The sequence below is a fragment of the Stylophora pistillata genome, chromosome 11, assembly GCF_964205215.1.
Source record: "Stylophora pistillata chromosome 11, jaStyPist1.2, whole genome shotgun sequence".
Classification (NCBI taxonomy): domain Eukaryota; kingdom Metazoa; phylum Cnidaria; class Anthozoa; order Scleractinia; family Pocilloporidae; genus Stylophora; species Stylophora pistillata.
In genome coordinates this window covers 1,174,869-1,187,500 of record NC_142529.1, presented here as the reverse complement: position 1 = coordinate 1,187,500, position 12,632 = coordinate 1,174,869, and the positions used below count along the sequence as shown (strand labels likewise).

The 12,632-nt window shown below is 37.4% G+C and overlaps 1 protein-coding gene and 1 pseudogene across 2 annotated transcripts in view; one reads left to right on the top strand and one right to left on the bottom strand.

The window, feature by feature from the left end:
- LOC111323943 (uncharacterized) overlaps nucleotides 1-4,551 on the bottom strand; it is a 32,010-nt pseudogene extending 27,459 nt beyond the window's left edge. The window contains exons 1-2 of the transcript XR_015993421.1: nucleotides 4,237-4,551; nucleotides 1-203 (exon numbers count right to left, since the gene is read on the bottom strand). The exon at nucleotides 1-203 is cut by the window's left edge and continues 97 nt beyond it. The product of XR_015993421.1 is annotated as an uncharacterized LOC111323943 (transcript). The remainder of the gene's footprint in view (nucleotides 204-4,236) is intronic.
- Nucleotides 4,552-10,217: 5,666 nt separating this feature from the next.
- LOC111323942 (neuromedin-U receptor 2-like) lies at nucleotides 10,218-12,627 on the top strand. Its single transcript, XM_022927403.2, has one exon. The coding sequence runs from the start codon at nucleotides 10,242-10,244 to the stop codon at nucleotides 11,361-11,363; it is 1,122 nt and encodes a 373-aa protein (XP_022783138.2). The 5' UTR covers nucleotides 10,218-10,241; the 3' UTR covers nucleotides 11,364-12,627.
- The last annotated feature ends 5 nt before the right edge of the window (nucleotides 12,628-12,632 follow it).

The following is a 12,632-nucleotide window of genomic DNA, read 5'->3' as shown; positions in this document are numbered from 1 at the left end:
ATCTTGTTCATGCGAATAACTGCAGGAACCCTATAGTACTTCCTTTGCCAAGTTGTTAGCGAGTAGTGACAGCCAAGTTTATTAATGAAGTCCGATATTAAAGCTCTTTCTAATGGATTCTTGTGTTTGTCAAAGATTTCTGTTCGGTAGTTCACAACAAAATGACGGAAAGTGAGATCACCTTTAATGTCTACGTCTTTAATCTGAGAAAAGAAAAACAACAGCAGGTTGACAATGGCAGAAAAATTAATTCCACTCTTGACGGACAGCTTTCACAAAAGATTAATTTATAGATCTTGGGAAACATCTCTGCAAAAACAATTTTGATTATCAGCGAAGGAGATTAAAGGGATGATTTTGTATTGAAGGTAGAACTATATATTGTCGCAATCACTGGGCCACAACATCATGCACTTATTGAGTCTGCTAAGGATAGGAGCAATTTATTATTTTATGCTGCTAAATCAGCTGCCTATAAATTTCGTATCTGTATTGTAAAAGAACTTTAATTTTATAGTGGAAGAAAATCCTGTAAGTCGACAAGCTAATTTGCATATAAGTATACGTCAGTCATGAATCAAGAATTGATGCTTTAGTCATAGCAACAGAATAAAAGCGAGGGTAGACTCAGCTTTTAACGATACGCTCGAGTGAACTAATAGTTACGGAAATTTTGAAGAATAAATACAATTTTATTGCTTCCTGAGTCCTTTCAAGACTGAATCCGCGCTGAGACTAACCTGCCTCATTTGAAATATTGAGAAAAAGACATGTCGAAACCACTTTTCTTTCTAAATACATGGTTTTCTTGAGTAGCAATATCGCTTCTCAGAGATATTTGCCAATAAAAGTCTTTTATGCAATTATGTGATTTTGCCGTTAATGCATTTAACAACTTTTACATTGCAGCTATTTTATTATCACGAGAGGACATCAACCGGATGATGGTATACAAGAGGCTATCATCAGGTTCATTTTCCAGTATCTGTTATAGGATAAATTCTCTCCCATAAAAACTCTTTGAATTAAGGAAGATTTCGGAAATCATGGGACTTCTAACTGAAACGTTGCTTAGCCACTCATAATACGTTTAATGCGCTGCTTTCTACTGTCGTCTAACCCATCTGCCATCTTTCAATAACTTTACAAATACCCAGTAGCAAGCCATTTCCTTGTCTTGCCATTCTGTCAAGTTATTTGTAACTTTAGAGGTTAACAGCAACAAAGAAGAATATTCCCGAACAGCTTAACGCGCCGACTTCCGAGAAGACCCATTAGACCTATTTGACGTCTTCGATATGCAGTGAAAAGAAATGTCTAATTTATGTTAGCGACTAAAAGGATTTACGTCTTGACTCAGGATACCTCTTAAAAATTAGTATCAATCAATGTTTTCTCCATTGTCATTTGCAATTCGTGTTGATCCTCTCGATCCTTAATCGCTTTCGTTCCCCTTTGCCCAATTCTCATATTTGCAAATCTCCAAAATGTCCATAACTCCAAAATAATTAAAATTGGACTAGCTTCTTCAAGACCGTGACATTTGGGCCGGTAATATACACTGCCCTGGTTGCTGAACATCAGTTGTGAGGAGCTCAGCAACTTTTCTATCTTTCCCAGGGCCATAGAAGCTTACTCTAAATTGTGCTAAAAACAATGGAATTGACTTAAGTGTCTCTGTTACTGTGTAGCTCACTTTGTATGAATTGCGCTTCGCGATGAAATTGCTTTTTTCATCTCTTTTTTTTTTGTTTTTTTTTTGTGCTTTTCTTCTTTTAAAAGCCGTTTCTCCTATCAAAAGCCCTAGTTAGTTTTTTAAACTCCTACCTGTTTAGGTAACATGATGGAAAACACTTTTTGGAGGTGGCCTCTTTTAATTTCCCAACTCTTTCTCTTGCACAGCAGCATGGTTTTTGCGTACTGCGCTAATTTGACATAAAAGATGATATGCCCAATACGACACTTACTAAGGAAGCCGCGCTATTTTGTATGAAAGTTTGTTTATGATTAAGTAGAACCGTTAATTTACTTTTCCATCTGCACTCGATTAATTGTATCGCGGAAGCTCCATAATTAAGAAAATGAAAGTTATCAGCTCAGAAGTTGGCACTTTTAATTTCCGATGTTTCAAACCGATGATAACGCTCTGTTTTATTTTTAATCACAAGGCGTATTCGGTTATTCTTAGGAAAACTGACGAACTACAATAACAATCGGTAAGTAACCGATCCATTGCCGTACCTGGTGCACGGTACGGTACTTAAGCACATTTAATCATATCTTTCTGTACGTTTTAAAGAAATAGTAGTTGCCGAGGCTAAGAATGCGTTTGAATAATTTGAACTACTTGCAGAATAAGACATCACGTCTAGAGTATCACATTCGACGCACGTATAGAAACTGTAAAAATAAAATAAGAGTGCTTTAAGAATCTTGAAACATATTTCGCTCTTAAAGCCTCCTCAGTCAAAAAGAACCTCTGTACGGGAATTTGCACTATACAAGTGTTAAATGTTATTATTATTATTATTATTATTACTATTATCAGCAGTAAAACTATCTGTATGCCATACAGGTAAGAGGAACACAGGGCGCCAATGCGTAGCCTGTGCTCCGGCTAGTGATACTAGAATTAAAAGGTAATGTCTGATTAAAAAGTAAGGTTAAAATATGTATATGTATATATATATATATATAATAAACTATTATTATTGTTATTATCATTATTATTATTATCATTATCATTATTATTATTATTATTACTATTATCATTATAACTATTATTATTATTACTATTATTATTATTATTACTATTGGTGAAAGTCTTAATGACTGACTCGCACGTTCAGATCATTCGTTTATCGGTCTCATTCTGGCCATCACTCAGTTTCTTTACAAATTCATAGTCAAGATACTTTATTATTAGCTGATAAGTTCTTTTGTACTCTCCCCAACTGTTTTCCTGGATTATGTCTTGATATTGTAAGGAGAAGTTACCAATCATTTTTGGGACAAAAGGTGAAAGGTTATCTCTTCACTGTTGACTTTAGTTTAAAGGGTCATTTTCTTTAAAACTTCTGTACGTGCCGATATCAGTTGCGTAGGAATCGTTATATGCTTGGAGAATTAACACATTTATTGCCCCTATTGTTATTTAGTGTATACCAAACAGGTGAATAGCGCTTTTCTTGAGGGGCTAAAATAACGGATATTTTTCCAATAGAACATTACTGTCAACGTGAATTTTTATTTTTCCACTGCGAAATTCTTGTCCATCTCATGGAAGTGTTCACAGTTTGTGCTTTAATAACTTTTTATGATCAGCGCACCATTCGTGCAGTGTAGCTCGGTTCAGAGCCGGGTACTAACAACCGTTCCCCGCATTTCATTTGTGCTCATTGTCAACTCGGAAGTTAGCGTGAGTAGCTAGGGGAGCCAGTTAAATGAAGAAATGGATTGTATGTGAAAATTTCTGAGCGGTAGCAGCTGCATGGTTGCGAATTAAGAAATAGATTTCGACATGGATGCTGAATTGTCGTGGTTATGGCCAAATCGGCTTTTTTAATCTTTATCATTAATATCATCGCTTTTATCTATGGCTGGGTGGTTTTTTTTCCCAGCTTAATTAAAGGAATATATTATACATGACATCTTTCAGGCGGCCTTGTAGCATCTGGTTCCGATGAACACAATCTTATAAAACGCAAGTAAATATATCACGGTATAATTCAAGTTTTACTCTGACGACTTTTGGTGGATAAGATGCCTCTGACTAACTCGTCTTTTTTCTGCGATTTATGCTTTATTTTCATCGTTAGGAACCCCCATGATTTACTATTTGCCCACTTTAATTTAGCATGTCACGGAGTGGAAAGGAAATATAATCAGCATGAAACGAATACACTACCCACGCCGGATGGTTGAAAATTAACACAAGATATTTTGACTGTTTTTGCATACATAATTTCATGAAACCTGTGGAAGCCTGAGAATCGAACATAGGAAGAATGTAAAATTCTGCTCAAATTGACATTATAAGCAGGATACACTTGATAAATTTCTGATACTTAAGCACCGTTTTCGTTATATGCTAGTGATAAAAGAAATAAATGTCTGACTGGTCTGCAAATTTCAATTGAGGAACTTTAACTCCATTTGCGCTTCCTTCTAAAAAACTATAATGATGAGACTCACCAGGTTACGACGTAAGATTAACAAAAAAGAGTAAATTATTACCATGTAAGTGAAAGTTTTAAACATCGACGTCTAAACTTGCCTTTTCTGTCCATGTTGCTTCTTGGCGTGAGTGAAAAATTAAACGAAAGAAAAAAAATATGCCATAGGTGCTCGAGCCATCTGCTAAGATATAAACAGTATTTTCATGTCTATCACAAAATATTGACTGACACACAATGGAAATGAAGTCAATTACAGCTTAGTGGGGGATTGTAGAAGTTCTTCCTTCATTAACTGAATAGCTGCCTTCCCTTATCTCTCGCCTCCCCATTCTTTCGGTGCCATGGATTTTAATTTATCTGCTGTCTGCGCCCTAAGAATTTTCGTCCCAACAATAAGCCCACCATTAGGTCCCTTGTCTTATTAAATTGAAATACTCGAAAAAATCGTTTGATATATTTATAATGCACGACGCAGCCTATTTATATGTGCACGATCCTTCGCAGTAAAGCACTATTTGAGCAATAGTGAAAATCAGACCTGAAAAAAATTTCAGGCCTGTACGGGATTCGAACCACTGACCTCTGCGATACTAGTGCAGCGCTCTTCGAATCCCGTACAGGCCTGAAATTTTTTTCAGGTCTGATTTTCACTATTGCTCAAATAGTGCTTTACTGCGAAGGATCGTGCACATATACGTTTCATAACCGCAGTTCATACATATGTTTCATATGTTTGTTGTTGCAGCCTATTTACTTACTGCTTTAAGTATTTTTGGTTCTCGCCAACCTAAACGTAAATGCATTTTGTTCTATTTTCGTCGAAAATACATCTTGCTAATACTCAAGTTTATCTTTGTGAAACTTCAGCCTGCAAGTTCTACCATAAACAGTTTCATTCATTTCAATATATTTTCATAAATTGTGCTTCAAACGTGACTTCTTCAAACGTGACTACTTCAAACGTGACTATTTCAAACTTAATATGCATCAATTATATGAGGCGTCTAAAAGATTCATTTTTACGGTTAACCTTGGTCTTGGGCCATTTCCGCCCTCTATCGAATGAGAGAATATTAAAATTCACGTCTAGTCAGCGTATAGTAAAAAGAGAGTACGCTGAATTGTTACTTTAGAGTTTGATAATTTGTCTTGTGTGAAGAGATTAGCGCCGGGATGATGATTCAATACAAGGACACGCCTTGATCATTTTGACAAAATTAGTTTTTTTTTACTCATCCTTGGAGACCCAGAAGCTGGGTCGATTTCAAGTTAGGGCCTGAAGAGCCCCTGGGGACATACCCTGGCTCCAGAGGTTTCTCTTTTTCTCCCTGTTTACAATCCTTTCGGGCTGCGAAGCAGCGAGATTGGCGGAACTGCGTAGCAGCGTCTCTTTTTCTCGGAGCTACGAGCGAGTTTCTTGAAGTAAACAGGGAGAAAAAGGAGAGAAAAAGAGAAACCTCTGGAGCCAGGGTACTGGGGACATTGTCTTACAAGACTAGTTCCAAACGGTCGCAGTCGTTCTGCCATCTGATTGGCGCCAGAAAATCTTTGTGTTTTTCTGCCCAATCAGAGTGAAAAGTGCTTTAGAGTCCTTTCGTGTGTTTTAACACGGATATATACTAGTAGCTCAGTTCCTCGCTATGTTTGTTTGGGCCGTGGGACGGAGATTTGCTTGAGGTGAAAAGTTTCAGTCTCTACACAATGTAAGAGAAATCGATCAGATTGTCCGCGAAAATCTTACCGGAAATCATACTGAATACTTTCGCTGGTATCACTAGAGAACGTGTTTTAAAGTTTGCGAGGTTTGTATACAACACGATGGTTGCAGTCATTGATATGTCGCTTTAAACGTTAAACGAGATTTAAGCTTAAATCTTTCTAGATTTTTTTGTATAATTTACTGTGACTGAAATTTTGCCAATCCCGTGAAGTTATTCGTCGCACGGGCCACGCAGGTATGTTGAGCAACTGGCGCTTTCGCCTACGTCGCTTTCTGCTTTCTGTTCGCGCCAAAATCTAATCTTCGCTTTGTAGTAAAGTCGTTCACAATACGGCCAGGGTTGCAGAGAACGTTAAGTTCGTGGACTACCTCCAGCAAGCTCTAAGAGAAAGCTTAGCTGTGTTTCCGGTTAGCTAATTAAAATCTGAACAAAAACTTATTAACGTGAACATCGTGGGAAGGAGAGAAGTTTTCGGGCAGTTACCTATGGTTGCCAAAAAGTAGCAAAATTTGACAAAATATTTTCATTCGATAAATGACATATTTTCATTCGCTAAAAATATTTTCATTCGATAAAAATTTATTTTCATTCGCTAAGAATATTTTCATTCGATAAAAATTTAGTGTCGATAAAGTCACGTGACCCAAGGAGGTATTGCCACAAAGCATTTTTACGGCACGGTTACGAAGCTTCACGCTATAGGCCATGTTATGTTGTCCAAAATGCAGAGGATGGATCGAAACAGGGAATTGAATTGCTCGATCATAGGGAGTGAAGTGAGGCAGGCCATCAGTGAGTACTTTGCCAACAGAAGTAGTCCTCAGGCTGCACCGAGTGAGTGTCAATGTAGTAATTTTCAAGTGATACCTTGCAGTGAATGAAGTCGCTCTTGTAACGTTGTATTCAATGGATAGACAAGAGTTTGTGTCTGTGAGAGCAGTCCTTTATTCAAGCATCTGCTCGGTTACACACGTGTGTTGACTGCGGGTAAATACTATCGCATTACAATGGCTAATGTATTGAAATCACGTGGATATAACGTCACAGCTCTTTTGTGTAGTCTACTGAAACTTACGAAAGCTTGTGTGTTTTTTATATTCGCACCACAGACACACCACAACAACTTGGAAGTAATCAGGATCAGCGTTTAGCTCAACACCAGCAAGTTCTCAGCTTGAGCTACCATTACCCGTCATGCAATTTGATCTCATTATGTCTCTTGTCCGATTAAGAACTTTCTTTTAGCAGTTGAACATCAACATAGCGCTAACTCGCCGAAAACGCTTCAAAATGGCCTGAGACGCTAGGAATCAACAAGGAAAACAACAAGGCAATAAGGTAAGTCCATTTTATTTCAAAACAAGACATTTTTTCCTCTCTTTTAAGGCAAACCGATAACATCCCATACAAACCTTTGTAAATATAAAACGTTGCGCAACACGGCACAGGCAGCCCAAGCTCACTACTAGAAAAGCGGACGTGACTCTTACCGTGTTGCGCAAGAACATTAAAAACATGAAGGTTATCACATGTTTACACCTTAAGTCACCTCTAAGAACGAGGGGTGTCGAACGCAACCTTTTACCAGAGAGAATTACTCTTCCTGGACTAACAAAATTACTTGATTAATAACATAGCTTTCCCAAGACACTACCACGAGTTCTAATTACCATAGAAACTGAACAACTGTTTCCATGTCAATTTCCCGATCATAACGGGAAAGACGTGACCAAACTCTACCTTTAAGATAAGACTTTCAAAAGGAATAAGAAGTAATCAACCTTTTTATAATTTTTTGCATTGAATGGTTTAAAGTAATATAACATTTCCATTCCTTTCCCCGACACCATTATAAGGAAACCCTTTCGATATTTCAGATTAAATATAGTTGTATTTTTATCGTTTAACAATAGTTTTCAGCGCTGTGAATTATAGCTCGAACATCTGTGAGGTTATAACACATCCTTTTCCTCGATGGTAAGTAATGTCTAGTTCACACAGCCCTTTTTCCAAAGCTATTTTTCATAAACTGTGTTCTTCATTTGAATCGTGATCATCTCATGGTTAAACTGGGAAATCCTTTTTGTCCGCGTAGTCCGCTTCAATAGTAAAACAGAAATATTGAAATTGACTGGATGCCAAAAATGTGTTTAGATAATATTGCTGAGTAACACCAGCAATTAAGAGCTTCGGTTTCGTGTGATGACCACAAACTTTACGTACTATTAAGTATAACACGATAACACGGAGAGCATGCAGCTAATTTCCAAAACAAACTGTCGTTATTATGGACCGACTTTCGCTATTATAGACACATCTTGCTGTCTCGAAGTCGTCTGCATATATGTAATTGATAACTAAACTTCCCCAATGAGAAGATTTTGAAGCCGGAACACCGCAGTTGGTGTCTGCATCGAGAGACACAATATTATTGATACTGTCATTTTTACTAATATCACCATTGTCGTCCGGTCCTCATTTCATTCCCATCGTCATCCTCATCACTATTGTTATTGTTGATATTTTTATCACTATTATTGACAAGAATGACAGTTTTTATTGGGGCTACCTGCCTTGCGACCATCTATGCCAAATTTATAACAACGTGCGACAAGCGTTGTTTTTAGATGCGACAGCTTATTTTGTCACAAGGCGCGATGCATAGCGCGCGCGCAGCTGTTTCGTTTAGGACAAAATTATTGTAGTTAAGCTCTAAGGTAACAGTCGTACCAGTCGGTTTTAATTTATATGGCCCCACTTTTTATATTTAGTGGTATCTCCATATAGGTGCGTCTGTTCGAAGATGATCAAGCTTTTTTTTTTACCAAATACCAAGAATTGCAAAATACGTTTGATCTACAGTCTTCTTTCGAAAAATTCAGGAGCTTTTTACCAGACATGTGAATAAGATAACATTTTACTTTCATTACAGTGATTAATTTGCTCTGACAGCACAATTAACAATTTTGGATACATTAAAAGTGCACCTAAACCCAACAAATTTTTTTCGCTTAACGAAATAAGCTTATTTTTTGGAGTATTTCTGTGCAAAAATGTTTTAATTTGCTTAAATCTTAAATTTTCTGTGCCTAGTCAAAATACGGAAAATCGGCCGCCATCTTGCCCCACGACCGAGTTTAAAAAGGAATGGCTCTAGCGGATAATGTGACGTCAAATCGAGAACACGAAAGTCTGCTTTTCACACATTTTCACTTGTTTGGGAAGGTTGTGGTCGATATTGTCCGAAATATGCCGACCAGGTGTGTTGTATGAGGAATGTACGAAGCGTGATACCCTCTTGCAAATTTCGCACGTTGCTACATCCTCCTACAACACACTTAGTCGGCATATTTTCGGACAAAATCGACTACAACCTTCCCAAACAAGCGAAAATGTGTGAAATGCAGACTTTCGTGTTCTCGATTTGACGTCACATTACCCGCTAGAGCCATTCCTCTTTAAACTCGGCCGTGGGGCAAGATGGCGGCCGATTTTCCGTATTTTGACTGGGCACAGACAATTGAAGATTTGAGCAAATAAAAAAATGTTTGCACAGAAATACTCCAAAAAATACGCTTATTTCGTTAAGCGAAAAAAAAATTTTGGGTTTAGGTGCACTTTAAGTCCAACAATAACATTATACTGTTACCATTCGTTTATGTAGGTCGATAACGTAACCTACACAAGCTGTATGTGAGATAGGGATCAGTGAATTCTAGTTATCGGCAAGAACGTGAAACTACCAATTTCTGCAATCGATATCTACTTGCAAAAAAGCATATGATTAGCTTTGTTTTCCTCAAACGGCAGGTCTATTTCTCAAGAAACAGAAACAAAAACTATAGAACCGAATTCTAAAATTAAAATTTCTCTGGGATGCTACGCAAATGACAGACAAAGAAAATGAAAAATACGTTTTCTTTGCTCAATAATGAACTAATCTAAACATCGGCATGGTTTGAAAACGCATATATCCTATTTAACGCCTTTAAATTGAATTGAATTAAACATATATGAATAGATTTACTTTAATAAGTTCCACTTTCACTCAGGAAGAAAAGCAGAAAAGCTTTGTCTCTTTTCCAAAGGAAAAGGCTTTTATGAGACATCACTGAATGATCGAGTCAGGCTTTCAAGCTCTTTCAAGCATTTCTAAATAGACCGAAACAGTTCCTCTGAAAACGTCCCACTGATTTAAGAGTGATTATTATTCTTGTTTCAAGACTGAGAAAATACGCCATGAAAAACATTTTTCATTATGGATGAAATAAAACATAAAGCTTTAGATTTGCGACTGCCGCGGCACTGTTTGAAAAAAACCTCTTCTTGTTAATGTTACTGAATGAAGGACACTTGTTTTTTTACTAAAGAATATAAGCGAAAACCGTTAAAATTCCGCAGAAAAGGAATGCCAGAAGCTAACGCATCTTTGTCTTTCGTACTAACGACGATTTCTTCTGAGCCTGTTCCGCTAAAATGGACGTTACGCTTTTTATATATCTGTGTGTTTGTCGTGGGCATTGCTGGCAATGTGATCGTGTGTGCTGCGGTGTTGAAACGCAAGCGTCTTCGAACAAGTAACAACCTTTTCACTTTCAATCTCGCTTGTGCTGACCTCATCGTTGTAACGATTTACGTCCCGACGCAGATGACAGCTTTTGAGAACGAACACAACTGGGCCTTAGGGGACATTATGTGTAGGATTGCCTACATCATCATTCCGCTATGTTTGTCGGCCTCTATTGGTTCTTTACTGGCCATAACAGTTAACCGTTACCGTGCAATAGTTTCCCCACTGGCGGCAAAACTGACCAAGAGAGAAATTCAGGGGATTATCATTGGCATTTGGATCACATCTCTAGTCGTAGCTTTGCCAATTATTTTTGTAGCGGGAGAGGAAAGGAGTAGCAATGGACAGGTGTACTGCTCAGAGCCAGGCTGGCCCAAAGATTCAGCAATTGATAATGTTTATTGGATCTCTATTTTTGTTCTTCAGTACATAACACCTCTTGTTGTTATCTGTGTTTTATCGACCATTGCTGCTTGTAAACTTAGAAGAGACGTCCTGTTTAACCGCACAAAAAGAGAGTCTCTTGTCATCACAAAAGCTGTAAGAAAGCGAATGCAGCAAGGTACTAAAATAACTAAAATGCTTTTTGTACTCGTAATTATTTATGCCATTTGTATGCTGCCCCAGCATGTTGTGTACTTTTGGATGGAATATGGGAATCTTAACCAGATGGGATTCAAAATGTATATCTTTAGATTTTCGAATGTATTTCCCATGGCAAATTGTGCGTTAAATCCCATCGCATATGGGACATTGAATAAGGAGTTCAAAGTGGTTTTTGAGGGCCTGTTGAAACGCAAATGGAATTACAAATTTACAATTTGCTTCAATCAATATCGCGAGGAGATCACTGAAGAAAAAGGGGATTCCGCCATTTCCCTAAAGCAGATTTAACATACATTCGCCAAGCTATTGAAAATGTTTAAAAGGAAGTGGAATTGTTCTTTAGAAAAATGAAAACCTATCGTCTCCATTTCATGTCTGAAATATAAATGGAAAATTGTACATGGTAATTGGATATATCCAGGTCTTACATGATCGACCACTAGATTGTTCTTGGAAAAAACTATAAGCCGTGTAATAAATTTTAGCATTAAGTTTTGTTGAGCGATGTATCAATTGACCGATCATAATTCGATTTAAATTTGAATTTAAGGTGGCTCGTACCGGTTTTCATCTTTTTGATGGTCTGTAACTTTGAAAGAATACAACAGAGAGACTGACCAAGGCCAGTTGAACACTTTTACGGGGTTGAATTACATAATCATTGGTTATCCAAAAATAAGTGTCATTTCGTTACTAGCAGTTTCCATGGCAACGCTTTCATAGGATTATTGTGACGCATTTTTTAGCTTGTGGCTTAAATAATTCGAAAACTAACCCGGTGACCCCCTGATTTTTTTCAGAGATTGCTTTTGGCACTTGAAAAGGAAAATGCACAAAGATTTTTAAAAAATTCTATGGAGCGGAATTTCAGAAAATCTACAAAAAGGGCAATTTTCACACATCGCAAATTCCTTCCGTAGAATTTTCTAGTTTTTTTTCTGATGATTCCTTTCGACATTATTATCATATTGGAACAATAAAAAGAAGGGGTCACCGGACTTGTTTTCATGCAATAGCTTTCGTGAGGTTAGCAATTTCCACGCGCGTTCTCGCGCATTTAAAAATCTGGATTCTATAAGATCGACATCTGCTCATGATCTGTTTTAGCTACCGCTGACAATTGCGTGTGCTCGCGCGAGCACCTACGATCTGATGTTTACAAACGTTTACTGCTAAGAAAATCATTAAACAGCCGTCAAAGACAGCCTCCCGAGCTCATCTTGAAAATCCTACACATGAATTCTGGCTATATCATATTATTTTCCTTGAAGTTTCAAAGTCTTCTTCCACTTCAGGTAGATTATCCTTCACTTGAGTTCTTCTTTTTTCGCCGTAGCAAGATTTCATATCGGTTGAATATTTCTTTTAAATGTGAAGTGAAGCAACCTTTACTTCTCCGAAAATCGTCTTCGTTATCTTAGTTTCTATCTCCTGCATTCACAGTGGCCGCTCAACACATCAAATACAAGCTCTTAGGTAAACTTCTCACAAAAGTAGAAAAAATTCCACGCGCCGCCATCTTTGTTTTGAATTTTCATCTTTTGATCTCCCGCTTCT